The 25,696-nt window shown below is 40.0% G+C and overlaps 1 protein-coding gene across 1 annotated transcript in view; it reads right to left on the minus strand.

Moving 5' to 3' along the window:
- LOC306857116 (liprin-alpha-4-like) overlaps positions 1–25,696 on the minus strand; it is a gene marked incomplete at its 5' end in the record, with an annotated part of 99,979 nt that overhangs the window by 22,416 nt on the left and 51,867 nt on the right. Inside the window, 7 exons of the mRNA XM_079396819.1 lie at positions 812–946; positions 2,376–2,522; positions 3,405–3,626; positions 7,511–7,594; positions 9,826–9,900; positions 10,575–10,739; positions 11,918–12,019. Coding sequence (XP_079252945.1) covers positions 812–946; positions 2,376–2,522; positions 3,405–3,626; positions 7,511–7,594; positions 9,826–9,900; positions 10,575–10,739; positions 11,918–12,019 — 930 coding nt within the window. The remainder of the gene's footprint in view (positions 1–811; positions 947–2,375; positions 2,523–3,404; positions 3,627–7,510; positions 7,595–9,825; positions 9,901–10,574; positions 10,740–11,917; positions 12,020–25,696) is intronic.

The following is a 25,696-nucleotide window of genomic DNA, read 5'->3' on the forward strand; positions in this document are numbered from 1 at the left end:
ATGAAAAAATAATGCCACTCAAACTTACATGAGCACCATAGTTCAATGTGTCGGAAAGCATGTTGCCTGACACTAGGCCTTAGGTCTGACCTTTTTTTTTGTTGTAAAATAAGTGATCCTAAACTGGTTTTGCTTCAAGATCCAGATTTTACTTTGGACATCAAGTGGAAACCCAACACTTAAAAGACCCACCAAAATTGCTTAGCTACAATCTTAGCTACAGCACCATGAACTCTATAGGTCCAAAATATTAAAGATTATTAACATGATATCAACAATAGCAATATGTCAGTCTCAATTAATACTAAATCTGTTCAACAACATTTTAATTAACTGAAATAAAAATGAAATGAAAACTATTGCCTTGGAATCAAACTGAATTGAAGTTAAAAACTAAAATAGCACCATATTTAATCTAATATGGGGTGTATTTATTATACCACACATACTTTGGTTAAACAATGTTGGCATTTGCTTAATATGTCAATTGTTTAGCTTAAAATCTACATCTGCCTAATATGCAATTCACTTTTTTTTTTCTGATTTCCATGATCCAGTTAGAATGAACCTGCAACCTAAAATTGGGTCTTGACCCATCATAGAACTTTTAGATGTTTCTCTAAATCATGTCTCAGTGGGCTAAAAATTATTTTGCTGTGTAATCTTTTCATATCAGTTGCCGCCCTTCTTTACCTTATCATTTGTTTAATCACCATCTCAGAGGGCATTTTCCTGACAGAAAATAATCTTATGAACTGACTCTCTCATTTTTTTCTGCTGCTGTTGTCTGGAGGAGTGACTGAGTACTTGCCTTGGTGAGGGCGGCCACTCTCTGGGCCAGTTCAGCCTCCACCTCGGGCAGAGTCTCTGCCTTCCTCATAGTCTGTTGTAGCCGTTGTTCTGCCAACTCCAGCAATTCCTGGAGGTGTCGCAACTTCTCCTCGCTCTGATAAAAAGACACGGTGCATGCAAACAGCACAAAAATAAGACAAACAGAGGGTGCACATTCATGTAGACACCCCCATTTTAGAAGAACACAAAGATATTGAGATACAAAGGTAAGACACACACAAGGTTACAAGGTACTCAAAACACACGTGAACGAAAACATACCATACATTTAAAAAAGGAAGCACACATACAACACGTTATAAGTGCACATAAAAACAAACCACCAGTGTACAAACACACACAAAATACATACACATGATGAAGTTTCATCATTAATGTATATGCTACTGTTCCAAAGTTTGGGGTCGTTAAGATATTTATGTTTTTGGAGAAATTCTCACCAAGTGCTCACCAAGGTTGCATTTATTTGATCGTAATATTGTGAAATGAAAATAATTGCTTTCTGTTTTAATATATTTTAAAATGTAATTTATTTCTGTGATGACAAAGCTTAATTTTCTGTATCCATTATTCCAGTCTTCAGCGTCACATGATCCTTCAGAAATCATTTTAATATGCTGATTTGTTGCACAAGAAACATTTCTTATTACTATCAATGTTGAAAACAGTTGTGCTGCTTAATAATTTTGTGGAAACTGTGAAAACTTTTTTTTTTTTCAGGATTCTCTCCTGAATAGAAAGTTCATAAGAACAGCATTTAATTGAAGTAGAAATTGTTTGTAACATTATGAATGTCATCACTGCCACTTTTAATCAATTTAATGCATCTTTCATTAATAAAAGTATTCATTTTTTTTTTAAAAACAATCCTACTGACCCCAAACTTTACATCTATCAATGTAATATCAATGTGATGTAATGCAGTTTTTCATTCTCATATGCTTAAACAGGGCCGCTGTGAATATTCACATGGCCTGGGACAATTTATTTTGAATTTTTTTAGGTCTGCCCAATTCTCCCCGGGCCCAATAAGTGGGCTAGGACCCAAAGCAACGTTCCTGGTTGTCCCCCCTGACGACATCCCTGCCTTGAGCACACAAACACAAAACACATGCTGTCTATACAAGAGCAGATGTCTTGATTTATCCATCTCTTTGGAGATATTTATATCCATTGCATTCATAACAAACACTCTGTCCAAACTGGCACCAACATCAATGCAGTTGGGGATCCTCTTTCTTTCTCCAGCTGATAGATCTGGATATTAAAACAGTCGGGCGGTACCTGCTTCCTCACAGCATGCCTCTTCTCAGTGTGCTGAAGGATTCCAGCATGAGTCTGCTGCTTTAGGGCTAATTAAACCCCCTCTGACTAACATGCGCCTTCATACGCACAGGCACAGATGGAACATGACTCTCAGAACATCTCAACTGCATTATGGGACATCAACCAGCACTGACAAACAGTGCTCAAACTTGAAATGAACTTCAAATCAGCAAAGGCCTGATTCAAGGTTGGGGTACCTGTCGGTAAAGTGAGTCCTTGGTGGCCAGCTCGTTCTCTAGCTTGTCGTTCAGGTCATGGATTGAGGTGGTTTCCCTCTGTGCAGCCAGGTAACGCTTTTCTAATGTTGTGATTCGCTCCTCCATGTCCTCCTTCTGTGCCATCGCCTGTCAAACAGGCACATAGTAAGAGAAAACAAAAACCCTTGGGAAGTTTGAAAAGCCTACGACAACTTATGAAAAAGTAATCTAAACAATGGAACTGATTAAAATCGGCATAAAATTTAAATTCACTAGAATTTGATCCGACCTCCACTACCCCCACTGAATTGTGTTCACATTCTAGTTTTTGGTTCTGTACCAGAGTATATTTGTGTCTTCAAAGTGGCAGATGTTTATCTCTAATGCTAGGTAACATTTATGCAGAAGGTGGCAAAACGAATGGATTTAAAAATGTGTGTTAACATAGAACAGCTCATGTGTCTATATTGTTGTGACTGTAATGATTCAAAAGAATGCAGGAGACCTGCATTTGAGTTCAGAAAACAGCATTCACATTATCTAACTCTGACGTCAAATGAACCCGGGTGCGCACCTAGTGCGAAAGCACCATTAGAGTCTATTTTCTTAATGCATCTTATTGATCCTATTGTGAATGCTTCACCTGTGAATATTTAATAATTATTTTTAATCAGAAAGCCATAACTTGAATGACAGACTTCAGAGATGTGCATTGGTGTCCTGAAATAAGGAGGCAAAGTCCTCATACACACACATACATATACACATACACATAACACAAGGCACAATAACTAATAGTAGTTCGCAAAGTAAATTATTTTTGGGAGAACAGCTCCTTTAAATACCCTAAATATTTAGACCTTGCCAAGGAATGAGTCATAATTGCATTATTTGCAACCTTCTGTCTTTCAGCAAAAATAAAGCTGTTGAGAAAATGTCCTCACTGCCTGATGTTTTATCTTCCCTGAGACAAGCCCTCATTGCTCTGTCCCCGTTCTGTCCCTTTCCTCTCTCCCCAATCATTCTAACCTCGCGTATGTCCCTCTGGTGCTTGGTGCTCAGCTCCTCGCTTTTCAGTAGGTCTTTGCGGACGGTAGCCAGCTCCATCTCAAGCTCAGACATGCGATTGGTCAGGCCGCTGATCCGCTCTCTGTTTTGGGTCAGCTCCTTGTTAGCCGTATCCAGGAGTTCCTGCAGCTCCAGACACCTGCTGGTGTCATCATGGGCATCGATGGAGCCATTGGGAAGCCTCTGTCACAAACACAAAGGCATGTTAGTGATGCAATGGAGACTTAGTCGAGAACTTTAAAACTTGTTTATCGGTCCCCTGATTTCCATTTAGGTTCCCAAATGAGCTTCAGAATGCCAAAATAAACGTTGAAATTATTTTCAGAGGCGCAAAATATGCTGAGTCAGAATATGAAGAACACACTCAGCAAGTTAAACAGCTTGACTGCAATTATGGCCTCAGGAGTTCAGAGGTTCTCTCGCATGCATCATAGCCTGACCGTGCATTTCATCCACCTACTTTATACAGTTGAAATTCAAGGCTGGAAACAAAAATACAACCTGGGTTAGATGTATCTTTTCCCCAAAAACTGTCTGCTTTCTCAAAACTGAAACATCCAGTTCAGGGCTGACAGGAGAATTCTATAGAGGCAGATTTAATGAGGGCACATGGGGTGCTTGACTCTATATCACTAGTGTAAAGCTGACAAAAGGACTTTTACAGAGGCCTTTCTGAAATGTTTTTGACCATATTTGTTTGTGGATGTCAGTAATGCTGATTGGCACTGATGTGCTTCTCGGCATTAAACTGAATTACATGCTGTTAATTAAATAATTCTTCAGAGAGAGCTCAGAGATTCAGAAGCACAGCAGGCAGCCTGCCAAAGACAACTCATTTATAATTTCTTGTCTCTCACATTTTATAACATTTACCCCTTATATTTACATTTGCAATTGCTCAATATATACCAATTTAATACAGTACCACTTAAACCCCCTTTTTCATTAAAATCATATAATAATTCTACTATTTCATTAGCAGGTGCTATATTGAACTACAAACCAAATTTTATTAAAACAATTAGATTTTACTTACCTTTATAAAACAAAAGACTTTTGCCTATAACTTTAACGATTATTTGTGCTTCAAATGGCTGTAAAAATATTTTCAAAAGGTGTACACATTTTTTAATGTCTGTATGAACTGATTTAATTGTTTTATCCTTGTCACTGACCAGCATTATCCAACAATTTTGCCTATAATAAAGATAAATTGTAAAAAAAATAAAAAATAAAACAATTTAAATATTGAAAAACATTTGAAAAAACTTAATCAAAATATGGACTTTCAATATCGTTTTCTCACATAAATAAATAAATAAATTAATTAATAATTTATAAATAAATAATGGGTGGTGATGGCGCAGTGGATAAGACACATGCCTTTGGTGTGAGAGACCCGGGTTCGAATCCACTGTGAGACACCAATGTGTCCCTGAGCAAGACACTTAACCCCTAGTTGCTCCAGAGGCATGTGACCTCTGACATATATAGCAATTGTAAGTCGCTTTGGATAAAAGCGTCAGCTAAATTAATAAATGTAAATGTATACTTAGCAAGACCTAGGATGCCTTTTATTTATGAAACAATGTATCAATTTACAAAACCCTTTTTACCAGGGAATGTTATTAAACGCCATACCTAATTTGAAATGTGGTGGAAATTACACAGAAAAATGTGTGTCATGGGAGTATTACTCCCACATGAAAAGTCCACATGGTCTAGAATGCCCATTCTTAAAAACACCCTCATATGCTATGATCTTTGACTTTCGTAGCTTTATCTGAAATTTTGCAGAACCCTCTCAGTCACTCTACTGGGAGACTGCAGAAAAACAAGTATTTGATGAGCCATGAACCACAGGGACTATCAGCCATATTTCTGCCCTCCAGGGAGGCTTGAGCCAGCTCTCCAGAGAGACACACAGTCTGCCGTCTCATCTACTTCTGTCTGCTTTCATCCTCTCCATCCAGCTCTATACGATTCATTGTTCCTAATCACACATGAAGCTTGAAGTCAACTGTAAATTTACATAAATTTAAGACATTTCTGTTAGAACTGTATATTTCACGAAAAAGGTATGTTTGGGAAAAGCCTGCATGGCATTATCATTATCTTCCTCTGATGGTGTAATATTACGAAACTCAACCTTTCAGGTGCTAAAACAACACCCAGGAGTTTTGAAAACAAGTTCAAAACACGTTTTGCTCTTGTTCTATTAAAATACAATTATAGAAATTATAATAGTAGCCATCAAAATTATCCTTCCCTTATATTTTGAAAAAAAATATATATATTTCTCAGTCCACATTTCCTTCCAACTACTTATATATAATATCTGAGAGTGATGATCTAAAATAAACTCCGAAAAGCCAGAACATGAATGACATCTGGAAGAGCTCTATTAATAAATGGCACAAGTAGAGAACTTAAAGAGCTTCACACACACACACACACACACAGACTGCTGAAGCGACAGTGAATCAGACACGGTGAAGTATCAAACAGTCAGCAGGGCAATGTTCTTCCTCATTAGGAGCAGCTTTAGCTAGCATTTCAGTTCAGTATCCTTTCAGAAAAATGCTGACACACAACACCGACTGTTTGACAATCAACAATCAGCTCCTTAAAGTTTTTATTATTTGGAGTCTGTTAAGCTCATCTGCTACAACACTCCCAAGAGCTAAAAAAAAAAAAATCTATATATCTTAGTAAACTGAAATACAAATTTAATACCTTTAAATCTTGCCACAACCTCCTGTTTCAATAGGAAATACATTAACATGAAAAGAAAAGCATGTTCAATAAGTCCGTCTTTATAGTCAGGATGAATAGTTGAAATAGCATCAGATCTGATATTTAAAAAAATAATAATAATAAAAAAAAGTTCCTTTTTTTTTTTTTTTTTAAATTGAAAAATTTTGAAAAATGGATGCATTTTTCAATATTAGCTTTATAACAAGCATTTAGAAAAGATAGAAACAGAAAATAGGGTAAATTTTCTTTTTATGCTGACTTTAAAGACGGACTTTCATAATGAAATCGAAATCTAATATCTGCTCCCAAACTAATTTTGTGTACTAATTAGCAAATCGATATTGCCGCATTGAAAAAAATCTCTTACTACAGAAAATCAATAAATAGCATTTCACATACATAAATAAAAGATCAGGTGATATTTAAACAGGATCAAAGATTAAGAGCGATTCACAATTCTCCTATTGACCAGACTCCTGTTGGCTTGCTGACTGCTAGAAGTGAGTCACACTCAGAGACAGGAGACAATTTAGCAGCCTGTGCTGAAGGTTGAAGGGCAAAAGCACTTGGCACATAATCAATGCAGTTTATTTCTCAGTAGCGAAGAAAATACCATCTGTGAGAGCGGTATTAGAGCAGGAGGAATCCCTTTTGGACCGTTGCCTCGGATATAAACTGTTGCAAGGTGTAAGTAATGCTAAAACCTATGGGGTCATACACTAATATTTAAAAGTCTCTTTTGCTCACCAAAGCTGCATTTATTTGTGCAAACAGTAAAAACAATAATACTGTGGAATACTATTACAATAAAAAAAAAAACTATTGTATTTAAATGTTTAAAAATTGTATTTATTTCTGTGATGGCAAAGCTTAAGTTTCAGCAGGCATTACTCCCATCTTCAGTGTAACATGATCCTTCAGAAATCATTCTAATATGCTGATTTGCTGCTCAAGAAACATTTCTTATTTATTATAAATATTTTGTGGAAGCCGTGATACATTTTTCAGGATTCTATTATAAAAAGAATGTTTTATTTGAAATAGAATATTCTTTGTAACATTAAAGCTATTATTATATTATTCATATATCATAAAAGTATTATTTTACTCTATATGACTACTTTCAGTCTTTCTGATCCTTAAAATAAGTGTCTTTGTGATATTACCCTTAAAATGTAAAATGATATTAGTAAATGTTTGTAGAAACGTACTTTGGAACGCTTTAGCACACAAGGCTATTTTTAGCACTAACCAAAATTAAAATATTAAAATTATGCTAATCCAACTTTAAAGAACTACAGCACATGTACCTTCCATGTAGGTTTAGAGCTGTCCATCCTGTCCACAGCATCCCCATCCGTCAGTCCATCCTTTCTCTGTCTCAACATGACCACCTAGATAAACAAAAGAATGCACCAAAGTCACTCTATGAAGGTTGTTAAATGTTTTAAACTACCCTACAGTACCACACAACATTCATGCTACATCAAATGAGGCATAGCACATGATTACTGTTCATGAAGCACAGCAGAGTCAATGATGCACTTCTTCATTTTTTTCCAATTGCACATTATGAAGATGTACATTTTGGGTGATAGTGGGATTTAATAGTGTTCCTCCTAATAGCATTTGAGCACTGTTCCTGTCTTCTTAAGGCTGGCTAGGAGTCTTGCGGGAGATAAGATTATACGAACTACCCATTTTGAGGAATTAACTTATCATTGTGCTTAAAAACTGCATGTTATTAATGTGGCTTGAATGATTTAAAAAAAATAATAATTATTAATTAAATACTGGTGGGCCATTTGCATTTGAATCCTCGCATATCAGACCCACTGAAAATTGGAGAAAGACAATTAAAATATGTACACATTCATTTGCATGCCAGTTATTTGGATGAAGGGATGTGATTTAGATATTCACAAGGCTTTCTTTATTATAGCTCGTTTGTATTAGAGCATTAGAGGAGGCTGATGAGACACCGCTTCACAAGAACCCTCTATGAGTGCAACATTCAAGACAGCTACACAATAGAGTGAAGAATCCGCAGTGTTACAGTCTCTTTATCTGCGGTAAGAGGACAATACAATCAGGTTTGGGAGGAAGGGATGAAAGAAAGGTTGTGTTTTAAGAGTTTTATGACACATAATCCACCAATCCACCAATTTGGTCCGAGTAATGCAACCAAATGCTACATCGCTGTTTTAGTATCTGAGCTGAGGGATACATTCTTATAGTGTGTATACAAGTCATTGGTGTTTGGTGATGAGTTTTTGGCTCAAGGTCTGCATATAAAGTCACACCAGAGGTGTTCAGCTGGGATCAGGACTTGGCTTTCTGCAGACCAGTCAAGTTCTTCCACACTGACTCAATCAATCATGTATTTTTGAACCGTGCCTTATACACAGAGGCACTGTCATGTTAGAATAGAAAAGGGTCCTGTCCAAACTGTTGCTATAAAATTAGAAGCACACAATTCCCTAGAATATCATTATATGCTTTAACATTAAGATTTGTACTCATAGAAATTACTAAAGTAGTCAAACATGTTCATTAAAAGGGGGTGACCCAATACTTTTGGCAATATAGTGTATATGTATATATTATTTTTTTTGCACAATTTCATGTACAAATATCTCTTTTGCAAAATTTCATGTCCAGTATTTATGTAAAGTTCTTGTACAGTCTCAGTTTGTGTATGTGTAGTCAACTAGGTAAAGTAGTTATAGTATATGTATAGTCAGATGGTTAACTGTTGTATAGCTCTATTGTTTTTCCTATACTTGCATTGTTGTATGTTTATCTTATGTCTAACTAGTATGTAGCACCATGGTCCTGCGAGACACGACATTTCGTTCCACTATATGTCCATACATGTAGCAGAATGACAATAAAGCTCAACTTGACTTGATTAGGTCCTGTTTGTACTGAGACAGCATAAAATCGTCCCGATGGTCAAAACGCAGCATCATGACACCCAGAGACCACCTCACACCCAGCCTCTGCAGTGCAGGCCGCAGCCATGGAAAAATAGCTTTTTTTCAACGTGTTCAAACATGGTGACTGACCCGTACTAGACAGTTATGAATGATGTGAAGATTCAATGGGAGAGTGCAAAACTGGGCTTGTATTTTACATTTTAGTAAAATCAAAAATATTTTGATTACTAAAATATTAAAATGTAAGGTACATGAATGGCATGTGGAATTCATATTTGTTTTATTCACAAATGTTAAATCACCAATTAAATGGAAATGAAATTAATAAAAAAAAACATTAGGCTACACAGAGACCAATTAGGGAATAAAATTAAAATAAATTATGATAAAAAAAAAAACATATTCACTAATTAGAAGAAGTGCAGTGAATAAGTGTGTTGCCAATACCTTGTTGTTATCAGTGTAAATCTAAAGCATGTCAAGTGCATTGGCTTTGCTTGCAGCATGTGAGTGATGGAAACAGGCAGCGTGCATTTCCTGCTTGGGTTGACAGCGGGGGGGCAGGTGCTCATTGGACAGATGTTAATGAGATCAGCAAATCCATACCAGTGCGCATGCATACCTAACACACACACACACACACACACACACACACACACACACACACACACACACAACGGCCGTACCTCCTGAGTGGCGGCTGTGAGCTGTCCTTCTAATGTAGTCACCCTTTCAAGAGCCACCCGTAACCTTTCACGCACCTGTGCAAATTAAAAACAAAAAAACAATTTAATATCCAAATTTACACATGCCAACAAAGCCCTGTCAGCATTCATTCCAATTCCAGTCATGTGATTAACTACTACTAACGTTACATAGTCAGACTGACTCTGCATTAATGAAAAGCATTCATTTGTGTCTTTAAAATGTTTGAAGTAGGGTTGCAAGATCAAAATAAAACCGATTTCGCAGTATAGCTTAGTCGATTGTCAAATCGCGATGGTTGTGATTTAATTAAATAAACATACTGTAAGCGTTACTGTTTTAAAGTGGAGTGCAGCATTTACATATGGGTAGTTAGTGGTAGTTAGTGTGTATTGTCATATTCAGTTGGTTAAAAACTGTGGGAATGTGGAGTCAAAGTATGAACACATTTTTTTTTAAGTACTTTCCAAACCATTCAGCCCTAAAATTATTTCACACTTAAAAAATTAGTAAAAATTACTTTTATTTTTTATTAGTATTGTCCATGCAGATGCACTCTCCAACAAAATCACTCGACTAATGATTCAACTATTTAAGTCATTTGGTGAACAATCCTGTTTTTTCATATCGCAATATATAAATCACAGGAAAACAAATTATACCAATGTATTTTTTTTCCAATATCATGCAGCCCTAATTACAAGACAAAATTAATAAACAAAACTCTCACTTTTTCATCCAGAGCTTTATGATGCTCGAAGAGTGATTTCAGAGCCTTGAGCACCTCCACCTCACTGGAAACCCCGGATGGAGGAGGAGCCTGCCTCTTCACCACAGTCATCCTCAGCGAACGCTCGTGACGTGACACCAGACACTCCAAGTGTTCCAAAAGAAGCTAAAGAACAGCAGAAACACACAAGCACGTTAACACATCTATCGACTATCGTTCTGGATAATATGATTTTAATTGTGCTTGTACAGTTGTGATTACTGCTACTCATAAGCTATGCATGTAATGGCGTAGTGCATTTTCTGAATTTTCAAATATAGTCAGCTTTAGATGCTTTACATTAGAAAATCATGTTGTAAAAGAAACAAACTGCACTGCGACAATAGATGGTCTGAGTTCATCTGGGCTGTTCACATACCGTACAAGGCAAAATTCTTGCAAATCCCCCCTGAAGCGAGTCAAGTGTGGCCTAGGGGCTGAGAGAATCTACAAGCAAATCAACATCTTTTGCAATGCTCATGACAATGCAGCAGCATGTATCTGGCAATGGAGATATACACACTTCCATTTCTCACCCGCATCATCTCAGCTGTGTGAACATCCTCTCCATTCACACAATCTCGCAGCCTCGGCCTTGCCAGAAACATAAAGACCGCTGATGCGGCACAATGTATGGCGAAGCATTTACATAAACATTTACCCATAGACTAATTTTCAGGAGAACTAGTTGCTGACTATTAAAAATGAGTAGTCTCACAAACCCTAGAACACACACTATGGAGCTACAAGAACACTTTTTGTGTAAAGAAAACAAAAATAATGACTTTATTCAACAATTTCTTCTCTTCTGTGTTAGTCTTCGAAATTTACAAGAGTCACATGGACTATTTTAATAATGTCCTTACTACCTTTCTGGGCCTTGAACGTGGTTGTTCCATTGCTGTCTATGGAAGATCAGAAAGCTCTCAGATTTCATCAAAAATATCTTAATTTGTGTTCCGAAGATGAACGAAGGTCTTACAGGTTTAGAACGACACAAGGGTGAGTAATTAATGACAGAATTTTCATTTTGCTGAGTGACCCAAAAGTGGACAGTAGTGGACATAATCCTAACAATAGCTGATTTATGATGACAATAATAATGCAATGCACCACATTTATGGTTAAGGATTTTCACATTGCTCTGCAGCTACTCCAGCTCCATGACAGAAAAAGTATGATTTTCAGTTTTAAACCTTCACTTTTAGCAATCAAAACAAAATACTGGGACAAAACAGCCGTCTGGACTGTACCGATTGTATTGGGATGTCCTGTAACTTTAACACACACAAACACATACTCACCCTGGTATTATTTCTCTCTGCTTTAAGCTCAGATATCTCCTCCTCTTTTTCTAGAAGCTGCTCTCGACACAAATTCAGCTCCTTAGTCAGGGTAGCAAACTCCTGAGAGATGAGAGAAGAAAGGAGATGAATTCATTCAATTGACATAAATAATGCACATTAATATGGTACTGTTACAGCAAACTAATACACAACACTCCTAATGTGGTTTGACAGGTTTGTTATTTTTATTCAGAACTATTCAAGTCTATACGGATCTGCTCGCATAATGATAATAACTCATCCACAGACCTAGTTTATGCATTCTTACATACAATACTGTATGTTATTTACTGATTCATCTTTACAGTCTCCCCTAAATGGTCCAAGAGACAACAAGAGTGAATAGTCATGGCCCATAGAGCGCCAGAGGTACTAAAGCTTCAAAATCCTGTTCCCATTTTGAACACAGGACCACACAGATTGATACTGTTAATTTTTATATTCACGCAGTATGCGTCTCAGTCAGCCAGCACAAACACCAAGAAACCAGAACAGAAAATCTGCCATCATTTACTCACCCAAGTTTCTTTCTTATCTTAACAAAAAGACGTTATGAAAAATGTTGGTAACCAAAAAAGTTGGCGGTAGCCATATTTTTTATTTTTTAAACCATCATTCTTCAAAACACCATCTTTTGTGCTCATACAGGTCTGAAACAACTTGAGTGATGCCAGTTTTTGTTTTGGGGTGAACTATCCCTTTAATTATAACCTTAGTTTCCTGTTCACACTCACTGCATTTGGGGTATATATGACCCCAAAATTTAAAGAATGATTGTGAAAAAAATGTACATTTTTAATAGTACATATAATATATTATTTTTTTTGTTTACTTCTCATCTGTACAGTAATGCTGTGTTTTTGGATATACAAAGTACTTTTGTACCTATTTACCACACAATTCCTCAACTATACCATTAGCTTGCATGTAAAATATTATTTTTTTATGAAAAAAATACTTAAACAATGATCTAAATTAAATATAAGTTGTTTCTGGATATTGATCTAGGTGTTAGCTGTACAATTCTGCCATCTGTTGGTCAAAGACAAACCTTTAGGAATTAAAATTTAAGAAAGAAATTGTATTGTCCATAGATACCCAGAAGAGGGCAATAGAGATCCATTCATTTTACTGGATGTAGCCAACTGCTCATATTATAACTTTTGTGATAGATTTTGTGAATTTATACATGTATAAACATTATTAAAGACATTAAAAATAAATATTCTTTCAAATAGTAGAATTTTGGTCGTTTTTGAAGCGATTTGAAATGTCTGTTTTTACAAAATACCACAGAAATTGCCACATAAGAAACACCTAAAGGACAAGACTTAGAATCAGATTGTAGTTGAATATTATTTATTTTAATGAACCAAATGTCTCAAATGGCTCAGAGTCATCGCCCTCAGTGTCTTCCAGGCATGATTCAGTTTCACTTGAATCAAGCAGGCAATCTAAAGTCTCCAGGAGAGTGTAACGCTTTGCCATACTGACACAGAATGAACTGTGTGACACCAAAGACCCTCTTTTATACCTTTGGTGTGGGAACTATTTCTTTGTTTTCAAAATAAAGTTGCAGCTCTTAGATCTCAGAGTAAACTTTCTCAAAGTTGAACAGGTCAGTTGCCTTTCATCTCTCCCTTGCTCTCTCTGTCTGTCTGTCTGTGTGTGTGTGTGTGTGTGTGTGTGTGCGCGTGCGCATGTGTGTCTGTGTGTGTGTGTGTGTGTGTGTGTGTGTGTGTGTGCGCGTGCGCATGTGTGTGTGCATTAGGTCTCACCCCTTTTATCTTTGTTCTGCATTTGTGGCTGATTTTATTTGGCTGTGGCAGTCATACCTGTCTGTGTGTGTGTGTGTGTGTGTGTGTGTGTGTGTGTGTGTGTGTGTGTGTGTGTTGAGTGAGCATGTCTTTTCTACATTGCATTTTTGCTCTAGTACCAGGCCTTCATTTCTGTGTGGAAATTTTCAGATTTATGCTGGAATTATTGATTTTATTTGTCAATTTCTAAAAAAAATGCTTTCAATTGGAGTCACACCTGTGTGTGTGTTTGTGTGCGTGAGCATGTGTGTGTGCAAGTGATCATGTTCGTTCCACATTACATTTGTGCTCTAGTACCAGGACTTCATTGTGGTATGGAAATTTTCAGGTTTATTCTGGATTTACAGATTTTTTTTGACAAATGAAAAATAAAAAACATTTTTTTTTTGATTTTCCCATTCATTTCAATGTGGGGTCATATTGACCCCAAAGGTCATGAGTGTGACTTTTTTTTTTACATACCTTTAGAACAACCAAATCAAGCCCAGTTTTTTTGTGTGTGTATGGATAGATAATTTAGAAAAAGTCACAAGATTTTATTCCACTGAGATAAAGGGAACCATTATTTTTAACTAAAGAAAAGTCGCTTGGGGTCATATTGACCCCAGAGGATAACTTAAGGTTAATAAAAACCTTGTGACTAGCCCGAGACTTGAAGCTATTATGGCATATGAGCCACTTTACGCATTACATCCCACTAATATTAACAATGCGCATTTCTCTAGCAGCATGAAGACAGTGACACTCTGATTTAGGCTTTCTGCCTCTCAATCCCGCCAGCATCCGGGCTGCAGTCTTGCGTGGCTCAATTGCTCTGTTCTCTGAAGTGCCCTGGCCGGGCCTCTGGCGCTAGTCCCAGTTAACCCAGCTGTTCATCGCAGTCTTTTGGGAAACTTTCAGGGCACTGTTGAAGCATGTCAACACCCCCTCCTGTTTCAACATGCATTCATACGCTCTTTAATTCAAGTGCACAAAATACTAGGGGCTGAAAAAAAGTGTCACACGGATTTTCCACAGATGGCGAAATGGACAGAAGAACTGTCATCTGTGCTGTGGCAACAAGGGGATATGAAATTCTTTTGCGATGGTGGAGTATTAACAATCCCAGGATGCATGTGTTTGTGTTTTAAATCGTATAATGTCTTAAATAAAATAACCCTAGCTTTGAAAATAAATCACAAGGATTTACCACCCAGAATCACATGATCACAAATGCTTTCTTAAAGGTATAGTTCACGCAAAAATGAAAATTCTGACATCATTTACTTTGCCTCATTTCATTCCAAAAGCGCATGTCTTTCTATCAACTGTGGTGCACAAAAAATATATTTTGAAGAATGTCTAAGTATTGTTGTTGTTTTTTTTAATGAATGTCAGTGGGGTCCAATTGTGTTGTTTTGAACCCAACCAACTTTCATTATGTGGACAAAAATACCTGAAACATACAAAAATTTTGAATGACATGAGGATGAGTAGATGATGACAAAACGCATTTTTGGGTGGACTGTCTTTAATTAAACGTCACATCTTCCATATCGAAGTTCCTCACTTCTGTAAGCTGTCTTAATGATGCTTGATTCTTGTTAATCAAGAGATGACCACGCTAACACTGAGTTTATATTAATAAACTGTATTTAGGCTATTGGGTTGGTTATGATTCCCATGCTAAATGAAAACTTTCAAGGTCACACATTGTGTTAGTGTGCTGTTTTTCTGCTTTTTGAACAACGCTGCTTGACTGAAAGGTAGGGGCAGAAAGGACCGGGGAGAGAGGGGGGGGGGGGGGGGGGGGGGGGGGGGTTGTTGGAGGAAAAGGAAAATGGGTCAGTGCGTTCATTTGATTTTTTTCACAGGAGTGGAGGAATAGGCATGAAGCAAGTTCAAATCCACAAACATATGTTGGATCTTCCCACCTCTTTCAATCATTGCAACCAACCATTTCTCTAATAATGCAGGACATGGCTGGGAAAAAAATAAATAAATAAAACTAAAAGCATGTTGCATCAAAAAAAAAATTATATTTCAATCCACCTTGGCTCCTCAATAAATGCTTGAGAATAAACAAAAAGGAATTGAAAACATGTATTTGGTGTTCGACATCAGAGATTGCGGTTTCAGTGCTCAATTCAAAGGTAAATTGCGTCCCAACTCTAGAAGTAACACAAGAGGATTTTCTGTGCTGAGGTTTTGCATTTGAAACCCAGGATTATATTTGTATTGTGACTTGTGAGCGTGAAAAGCTGAAGTATTAGTTAGTATTTGACTTACTTTCTCATCTAGAACATTTGGCTCTGCTTAAATGTGGTTGCAACACACTTTTTCAGCTTGCCCCAACAATTAATTCAACAAATGAGTCTCTTTGCAAAAAGTGGTATTTCAAAGTACATTGTGGCATAGACCGATAGAAAATCATATTTTGGGTACTTTCAAATGTGGTTCTTAATTTCTTTAATTTATGATATCTGGTAATAAACACTTGTGATTCTTCTATTAATCCAGAGATTTCCGTACTGTGTAAATGTGGGATGCAATAATAACAAATAAATAGCCAGTCATTAAACTATTTTGGATAAAGATTACATTTAATGTTGTTACTAAATTATTAGAGCTTTTAAAGACTAACTTTAAATGAGAGTTAGAATAATGGCAAGGTAATCACAATGTAAAAATTTAGGAAATAAGTATGCTTAAATGAAATGCCTACAATTACAAATGATAACCGATATGGTACTGATATATTGTGCAGCTCTAATATATACACTGCCCTCCAAAAGTTTGGAAACGCCCTAGAAAAGTAGGGTTTTGGACAATATTGGCATGAATCCTTTTTAATTTGTGATAATTTTGCACTGATAAGGGACAACACAAACTACGAAAACATATTTTATTACATAAACAGTTTATACATAGAAAAAAAACTAAAATTTTCGATTCATCAAAATATCCACCATTGGCAGCTATTACAGCTATGCATAATCTGGGCATCCGAGCTGTCAGTTTATTCAAACATTAACTTTATACTGTATGTTACTCCAAGCCTCCTGAAGGATTGCCCAAAGATGATTCACACTGGTTGGACACTTCGTACGGACATCACGGTCCAGTTCCTCCCATAGTAGCTCAATTGGGTTGAGGTCGGGTGATTGGGGAGGCCATTCCATGACAGACATGATGCCAGCTGACTGTTTCATCTCCAAAGAGGATTTGCACAGCTTGGAAGTGTGCTTGGGGTCATTGTCATGTTGGAAGGTTGTGTTGGAGGGGTGTTTCCAAACGTTTGGAGGGCAGTGTATGCATCCTAAAAAGTATTCATACAGTAAAAAGGTGCCTTCAAAATGTTCAATTCTAACATCTGCAAAAGCTGTGATAACTATATCTCCTTTACAAGCATAGCACTATGAAAAATCTCCAGGTGAATATCAGTGTTGGGAAGGCTACTTTGGGAATGTTATAGGTTATGGAATGTAATAAATTGTGTAACTAGCTCAATAACTTTATTAAAGTATTATAGCTGATTGCATGAGTAATTTTCTAAATTTCTATCGAATGTCTTCAACTGTTAATCAGTTAATATGCTCTCTGACAGGTTGTAGCCTAAAGCTTTCAGTGGCAATGTGGATTGATGTAATTGGCAGAGATGATGCACTTCAAATTCAAACAAGACAACCATCACTTTACTAAGCAGCCTTTAAGTGGCAGGAGGCATTGTGAACATCCGTTCCGTGGGTCCTGGTGTGGAAGGAGAGAAGGGTTTAAGGAGGGACACGTGAAAGGTGGAGTGAATTCTGTACCTGGGAGGTAGGTGGAGTTGGTAAGTGACTTCAGTGTCCAAGTTCTTGGATCTTGCGCTTTGTTTGGCCATTCGTCTAGGGGTGGTAGCCAGAGGACAAGCTCAGAGTGACCCCTAGCAGTCTGAAGAAGACTTTCCACACTCGGAAAATGAATTGCAGGCCTCGGTCTGAAACTATATCCTCTGGGATTCTGTAGTTCCAAAAGACATGAGTGAATAGAATTTTAGCGGTTTCCATGGTGGTTGGCAATCCCGAGAGTGGAACCAGCTTGCAGGCTTTTGAGAAGCGATCTACTGCTACAAACACACAAGTGTTACCTTTAGAATTGGGTAGGTCAGTTACAAAGTCGATCCCAATGTGTGGCCACGGACGGTGTGGAATGGGTAGGGGCACGAGCTTGCCTACGGGGAGATGACGAGGAGTCTTGGACTGGGCACAGACTGAGCAACTACGGACATACCTGATAACATCACGGGACATACTGGGCCATCAGTAATGAGCCTAGAAGGGACTGCTGTTGAGAGATGGGAACATATGTTTTCGCCTCTGAGCCTCCCAGTGGAGCGGGTTCAATCAGAGTGGCGACTTGGATGTCCTTGTCGATGTTCCACTGAATGAGGCTCATGATTAGTGCTGGAGGGAGGATCGGCTCAGGGTCGGATGGTGCATCGGCTGAGTGCAGGCGGGAAAGGGCGTCCGCCTTGCAGTTGTGATTCCCTGGACAATAGGTTATGGTGAAGTGGAATCGTGTAAAGAATAACGCTCAATGGGCCTGGCAGGGGTTGAGCCATTTGGCGTCACAAAGATATTGGAGATTCTTATGGTCTGTAATTACCACGAATGGATGGTGGGCTCCCTCCAGCCAATGCCACCATTCTTCCAGGGCAAGCTTGATGGCAAGTAGCTCTCGATTACCGATATCATAGTTTTGCTCCGCTGGGGACAGTTTCTTGGAATAGTATGCGCAAGACTGGAGGCATGGAGGCTCACCAAACTGTTGGGAAAGCACAGCCCCCATACCGGTGGTAGAGGCATCCACTTCTACCACAAGTGATGAAGAGCGCTAGCTGTAGAAGGAAGCAGCCACACTCAGCTGCGTCACCCGCGTAGGAAGCTGGCATGACCATGGGACATATAGAGGCAGACTGATGGGTTGTGACTGGCATGAGTGAAGCCCGGAGAGTGTTGACTAGGGATGGGCGATATGGCCTAAAAAATTTATCACGATAATTTCAGGTATTTATTGCGATAACGATACAAATGACGATAAAATATATATATATATATATATATATATATATATATATATATATATATATATATATATACACATACTTATGGCCATGCTAATTATGATCAACAGCTCATCTCCATTAATTGCTCTTATCAACCATAATAATGCGTTATGGACGCTTCATATTAAATCATATGCATAGGCTACTGGCACACGTTTACCACGTTGCTGATGACTGAAAGCCTGTGTATGGCTATACTGCTGTGATCTGTTTCAGGCTTTCCATATCATAACATTTTAGAAATTAATTCATTGTAATATCTCAGAAATGGCATATTTAACTTTATTAAAAGTATGGCATCTTTTATGTCAAATTCAAATTGGACGTGTTTCCACTCTTTGTAACCACCATTTTTCTGTACACTTTGCATATTACGGTAGTTTGCTCCTCATCTGATTTTCTGTAACCAAACCAGTTGCAAATTGTGGAGGTAGCTCCTCGCGTAACAACAAGCTCCTCCTCATGGTGCGTTCACACCAGACGCGAATGAAGCGTTAAGCGCGAATGATTTACATGTTAAGTCAATGCAAAGACGCGAATAGACATCCTGCCGCGCAATTCGCGCGAATGACGCAGCGCGAATTGAGATTTAGAGCGAAATTCTATACATACGCTCTCTGTGGCAGTCATACATGTGTGCCTGGCAGAAGCCCTGCCCATGACGCGAATTCGCATCTGTTGTGCAGTGAATTTCACGCGCGAATGAAGCGCGTAAACCCAAAATGTTCACGCGTCCAACTACGCGCGAATAGCGCGATTTATTCGCGCAAGTCGCGTCCGGTGTGAACGCACTGTCAGCCTCACGTCCGCCTTCCGCCATGCTTGTTTTCACTCCGCACGTGAACAGTGACTCGGGCGCGCACAAAACTACGTCATCAACTAGACTTATCGTTATTATCGTGAGGAGACAAATTTTTATCGTGAGGAGAATTTTCAACGGTATATCGCAAACGATAAGATATCGCCCATCCCTAGTGTTGACCAGTTCCCCAAGAACTTCTGCGGAAGTTAGAGGGCGGGAATCCATGGATGTGATTGTCTCTGGTCTGGTCTTCTGTCACAAATCGAGCCAGAAACAACAGGTAAGTGAACAATAGGCAGGCTTATTGAATAACTGGAGAAGGGAGATCCGAGAGGAGCAATGGCAGGGGAGTATGAACACTGAAACCAGTTCTTGAGAACTTAGCTGGATGCCAACAGTCTGTATCTTTGCAGTTGTGTAACTCTGCTCAACGTAGGAGTATTGCTGGAGGATCGCCTGGAGATCTGAAGGTAAGTACATACAGGTTCGTAATGCACAGGAGTCAGGCACAGTTCAGGGTAGTGAACGGTAGACCAGACAGTGAATGACTGAGTGCAGCGTGCTCTTGAATGTGACTTGATTGGAGATCGGCAGGTGCAGGTGATCAGAACACAGATGAGTGAGATCTGGTTTAAGTGGTGGCTTAAGTGGTACCTACATTCCACTGCTGGTTATACTCTGTATAATTGTGTATGTGACAAATAAAAAAATCTTGAATCTTGATGACTGTGGTGACAGTGGAGGCTGTGACTGCGTGACTTCTCTGGCACTAGCCAACACTGGTGAATACTATATGAAAAGTAAATCAGTCTGAGATATAATCCGCAAGCTGTGCCTCTGTAAACACCTTCATTTATACTCCACAGTAGGTACCACAGTTAACTGGTCTTTGTATTTCAAAAACATTTTATCTGCATAGGAAATAATAAGTCTGGCATAATTACCATTTTTCTAGAAAGAAAGAAAGAACAGCACCACAGGAAAAGAACACTGCTAATTACAGGTCATTCTTATGGATATCTATCATGTAAAAACAGTGAGATTACAGTTGTTGGTTTTCATTAGGTGATAACATATGAGGTGCGAGCACTGTTCTGTATCTTTTTACCTCATGAGAACACTACTTCTGCCAATTAGCTCTTAAAATACTGGATACAGACTTAATCAATGTTTTCTGTTACTTCTATTAGTTTTGAAGGTTATACACCAACTTCCTGCATTATTTAAAACATTTCTAAGGCAAAAAATATGATTTCAAACCAAGACGCCAGCTGCACGCTGCTAAACTCACTAAGGGGTTTCTAAAATGTCCTGCAAAATATAAGGTACTGATAAAAGATAGAAAAATCCACAAAGTGTTGGCCAGCAGTGTGACTTTGTGAGGCAGTTGTCAATTGTCAGCAGGAGAGCAGTGTTGAGCTCAGACAGCTCCAAGGATTTCTTTGTGTTTGGTTGGTAAAAGTCTTGGGATTAAGGAATGGAAGGAATATTGCCGAATACAGCAGCATTTGTGAGCACGGGATTAAGGCCTACTGCAGTCTGTATTACTATAAGCACCAACAGACAACACTCAAGCACATATTATAGTGACTATTCCAATATGCCACAAATGGTATACTATTTATTAAAACAAATAGTATACTACAGAATTAACAGTATCACGCGTGTTTAGAAACTGTTGCATGAATTGACACCTAACAAGGTTAGTAGATAAGTGATTCATGCTTCTTAAATAAGTCATATGTGTCACGTTCCCTCTCGGGGGACAAGGAGGTGCGGAGACGTGGAAGTTCCAATAATGTTCTTTATTTGAATCCAGCAGACAGACAGGGAGCATGGGGAGAGACGAACACATCTGACGTTAAGACCGGACACAGGGGCTAGGAAACATAGGGCTTATAAACACAGGGAAATAAGGAACAGGTGTGGACTAATCAAAACACAGGGCTAGGGACTAATTAAACTAATGAAGACAAACGAGGACAGGAACAGGAAGGCCAAATATGGGCACGGGAGGAGGGGAAACACAAGACAAGGACTGACATTACGCCCCCCTCCGGAAGGCGTGTCCTCACGCCTAACACCATCCAATGGGGAGGGGGGGGTGGGCGCTCTGGAGGCCTCCAGGGCGGTGCCCGTTCCAGGGGCCATGGCGGGTCAGGGGACTCGGGAGGCCATGGCGGGCCAGGAGACTCGGGAGGCCACGGCGGATCCGGAGACTCGGGAGGCCAGGGCGGGTCAGGGGACTCGGGAGGCCAGGGCCTATTTTTTTCGGGTCGTGTGGCCTTGGCCCTTGGCCCGGCCACACAGGCTGTGACCCTCTTACCCCCCCCCAAAATTTTCTTGGGGAAGCTCCCCCCTGGGATCCACAGAGGAGCGGACTCTGTCGGGCGCTCTTGCAGCGCGGACTCTGTCGGGCGCTCTTGCAGCGCGGACTCTGTCGGGCGCTCTTGCAGCGCGGACTCTGTCGGGCGCTCTTGCAGCGCGGACTCTGTCGGGCGCTCTTGCAGCGCGGACTCTGTCGGGCGCTCTTGCAGCGCGGGGCCGGACGGAACCAGCGGGAACTCAGGAGGGCACGTGCGTGGAGCCGGCACTTGGGGGCGCTCGGGAAGCGCGGACACTTGGGGGCGCTCGGGAAGCGCGGACACTTGGGGGCGCTCTTGCAGCGCGGGGCTGGACGGAACCAGCGGGAACTCAGGAGGGCCGGACGGAACCAGCGGGAACTCAGGAGGGCCGGACGGAACCAGCGGGAACTCAGGAGGGCCGGACGGAACCAGCGGGAACTCAGGAGGGCCGGACGGAACCAGCGGGAACTCAGGAGGGCACGTGCGTGGAGCTGGCACGGGAGGGCACGTGTGTGGAGCCGGCACGGGAGGGCACGTGCGTGGAGCCGGCACGGGAGGGCACGTGCGTGGAGCCGGCACGGGAGGGCACGTGCGTGGAGCCGGCACGGGAGGGCACGTGCGTGGAGCCGGCACTTGGGGGCGCTCGGGAAGCGCGGAAACTTGGGGGCGCTCTTGCAGCGCGGGGCTGGACGGAACCAGCGGGAACTCAGGAGGGCTGGACGGAACCAGCGGGAACTCAGGAGGGCTGGACGGAACCAGCGGGAACTCAGGAGGGCTGGACGGAACCAGCGGGAACTCAGGAGGGCTGGACGGAACCGGCGGGAACTCAGGAAGGCTGGACGGAACCCGCGGGAACCCAGGAGGGCTGGACGGAACCAGCGGGAACCCAGGAGGGCTGGACGGAACCAGCGGGAACTCAGGAGGGCTGGACGGAACCAGCGGGAACTCAGGAGGGCGCTCTTGAAGCGCGGGGTTGCGGGGGTGCTCTGGGCTGAGGACAGCGGCAGTGCTGGGAAGAGTCGGGTGGCCGGAACATTTGGCAGGGCATGTGGAGGGTCCTGGCGAGCGGTGAGCTGGTGAGGCCGGGTTGTTCTCGGGTTGGGTTGGACGAAGATCAGTTTGACATTCTTCGACTTCGAAATCAATGCCATGTACATTGAGGACATAATTTATCAGCCCGATAAGAGAAAAACTGGACGTGGGGATATCGCAGCTGATGACATCCTTGTCCAACCCAAACCGAAAACACACACCGAGTGAGGCGTCAATCCAGCTCACCTCGTTGGAAAGCTCAAGGAACTCCTCAACATACTCTACCAACTCCCGACCATCCTGCCGCAGACACCAAAGCCTGTCTTCAGCCATCGTGTTGTTGTAGGTCCGGTCTTCTGTCACGTTCCCTCTCGGGGGACAAGGAGGTGCTGAGACGTGGAAGTTCCAATAATGTTCTTTATTTGAATCCAGCAGACAGACAGGGAGCATGGGGAGAGACGAACACATCTGACGTTAAGACCGGACACAGGGGCTAGGAAACATAGGGCTTATAAACACAGGGAAATAAGGAACAGGTGTGGACTAATCAAAACACAGGGCTAGGGACTAATTAAACTAATGAAGACAAACGAGGACAGGAACAGGAAGGCCAAATATGGGCACGGGAGGAGGGGAAACACAAGACAAGGACTGACAATATGACAGTGGAACATGTTCTTGTGATGAAATATGATAGACTTGGAATGCAAAATATACTGTAATATTAATATCCAGTATTTAGTGTTGTCCGCAAACTCCAACAAGTTCTCTATAAACACTCCACTGATGCTCACCCTGATCTACCACAGACAGCTTTAAACTATTTCCTGACCTCCTCCAGACATGCTTACAGAAAGCCGATTTCTCGTAGTCTACCCCAAATCCATAACAATGTTGTTTTATATATTAAATGGGTTTTGAATGAAGAAACATGCTGAAAATCAAGAACTAAGAAAGGCCTCACAACTAACAGCAAACATCTGTTCGTCTTTAGCCGCTCTCTGTTGACTGAGACAGATCAGTCAAGCCTTCTTGCTCACTGAGCACATTTACATGTGCAACAAAAAGCTAATCACTAACAAAAATCAGCTCATTATAACAACCTCATTTTTACATAGAAATGAATTGTATCAACAATGCAAGATAACTTGTTTTTGCTCCAGTCTTGATGTCACAATCAAATGTGAGCATATGTAATAAGGCTAAATGCAAGGATAATGAGCAACAAATGTGTCCACTGGGTTTTTCATTAGTGACCTTTCTACAATAAAAGAATATAATGTTGGCTTAACCATAACCAGTGTAAAATGTAAATTTAAATGTGTGCAAATGCACCCAATTAATAAATAAATTGTCAAGAAATTCAATAAATGTAAGGAAATTTGATATAATATACATTAATAAATGTTAAACTGGACTCAGGAACATCACAACCTACATAACATAATTAAATTATACGTCAAAAGATGAAGTGTTTCGAACTAAATATAATCACAATGCAATTTTTTCTCCAATGAAATATTTCTATATTACTTTATTTTACATAACTAGTCCACAGGTCAACTGACCTATAAATACTATGTAATAATACTTCCAGAAATCATCATGATTTCTTTTAATAGAGAAAATAATCCAACATCTAACAGCAATCTAATTGAATAAGTGAATATGTCTGGAGATGGGAGGGAAAACTGCTATTAGCTTTAATTAATCACCTCAGACTATCAGTGAGATGGCTATCTGGCACAATGCACAGACGGTCAGCTCATACTAGCAATCTATTCCATCTTCATTTTGCTCAGTGGGCGTCTGCTTCAATTAGCTTGTTTACATACGGGAAAGCCTGTGAAATATGATAAATCATTCTGTAATACTGCAGGTGTCTAAACCACATGGTCTAGCCTTTCAATGTAGACCTTGTTAGCAAAGTGTGTACTTAAATAGGGCGATATAGCTTGATTGCTGAATCAGAGTCAACTGAATTAGCTCACTAAAAGGGACTGAACTGAATCATGGAAATCAATAAAATTTCCCAAATAAAACACCACTTTAATAACTAAAGTTTAAATCAAAGGCACTACAGAAACATTTTCACACTTACAAGGAGTCATTAATGACATAAAAATCATTGCAATACTGCAATATTTGCAATATTTTGCCTAATTTCTTCAGAATCATTTTGAATATATTTTGGATATATCGTTTTAAACATCTTGTTGGTCCTGGGCATTCCAGAGTACAAAAAGCAGACTGAATCTGTTGGCTTGGTGTTGACGGGTTAGTAAGGCCTGATGTTGGTTTATTTCATACCACAGCTGCTGTCTTTGGCTCATCTTCCCCTTGGCCCAGTGCAAAGAGGGAATTGTTGGAAAATACGCAGAACCTGGTGCTCAATTAGCTGCTAATGGATTGATTCCTCTAAAACACAGCATCTCCTGTGGGATCAGACCGGATTAGGGCCATGTGCTCCAGGGCTGGAATCAGTCGGGAAGAGCACGGGAAGGCATGTGAGGTTTGAACAGCAGTGGCCTAAACTCTGGCAGGATGCCTGTGGGCACTATCACCCAGGCATTTAATGAGCTCATCTTAGTCCCAATGCATTCTGAATGACTCTGCAGTGGGTCTATACTCGTATAGCATATAGACACTTTAAAA

The sequence above is a fragment of the Barbus barbus genome (genome assembly GCF_936440315.1).
Source record: "Barbus barbus genome assembly, chromosome: 37".
NCBI lineage: Eukaryota > Metazoa > Chordata > Actinopteri > Cypriniformes > Cyprinidae > Barbus > Barbus barbus.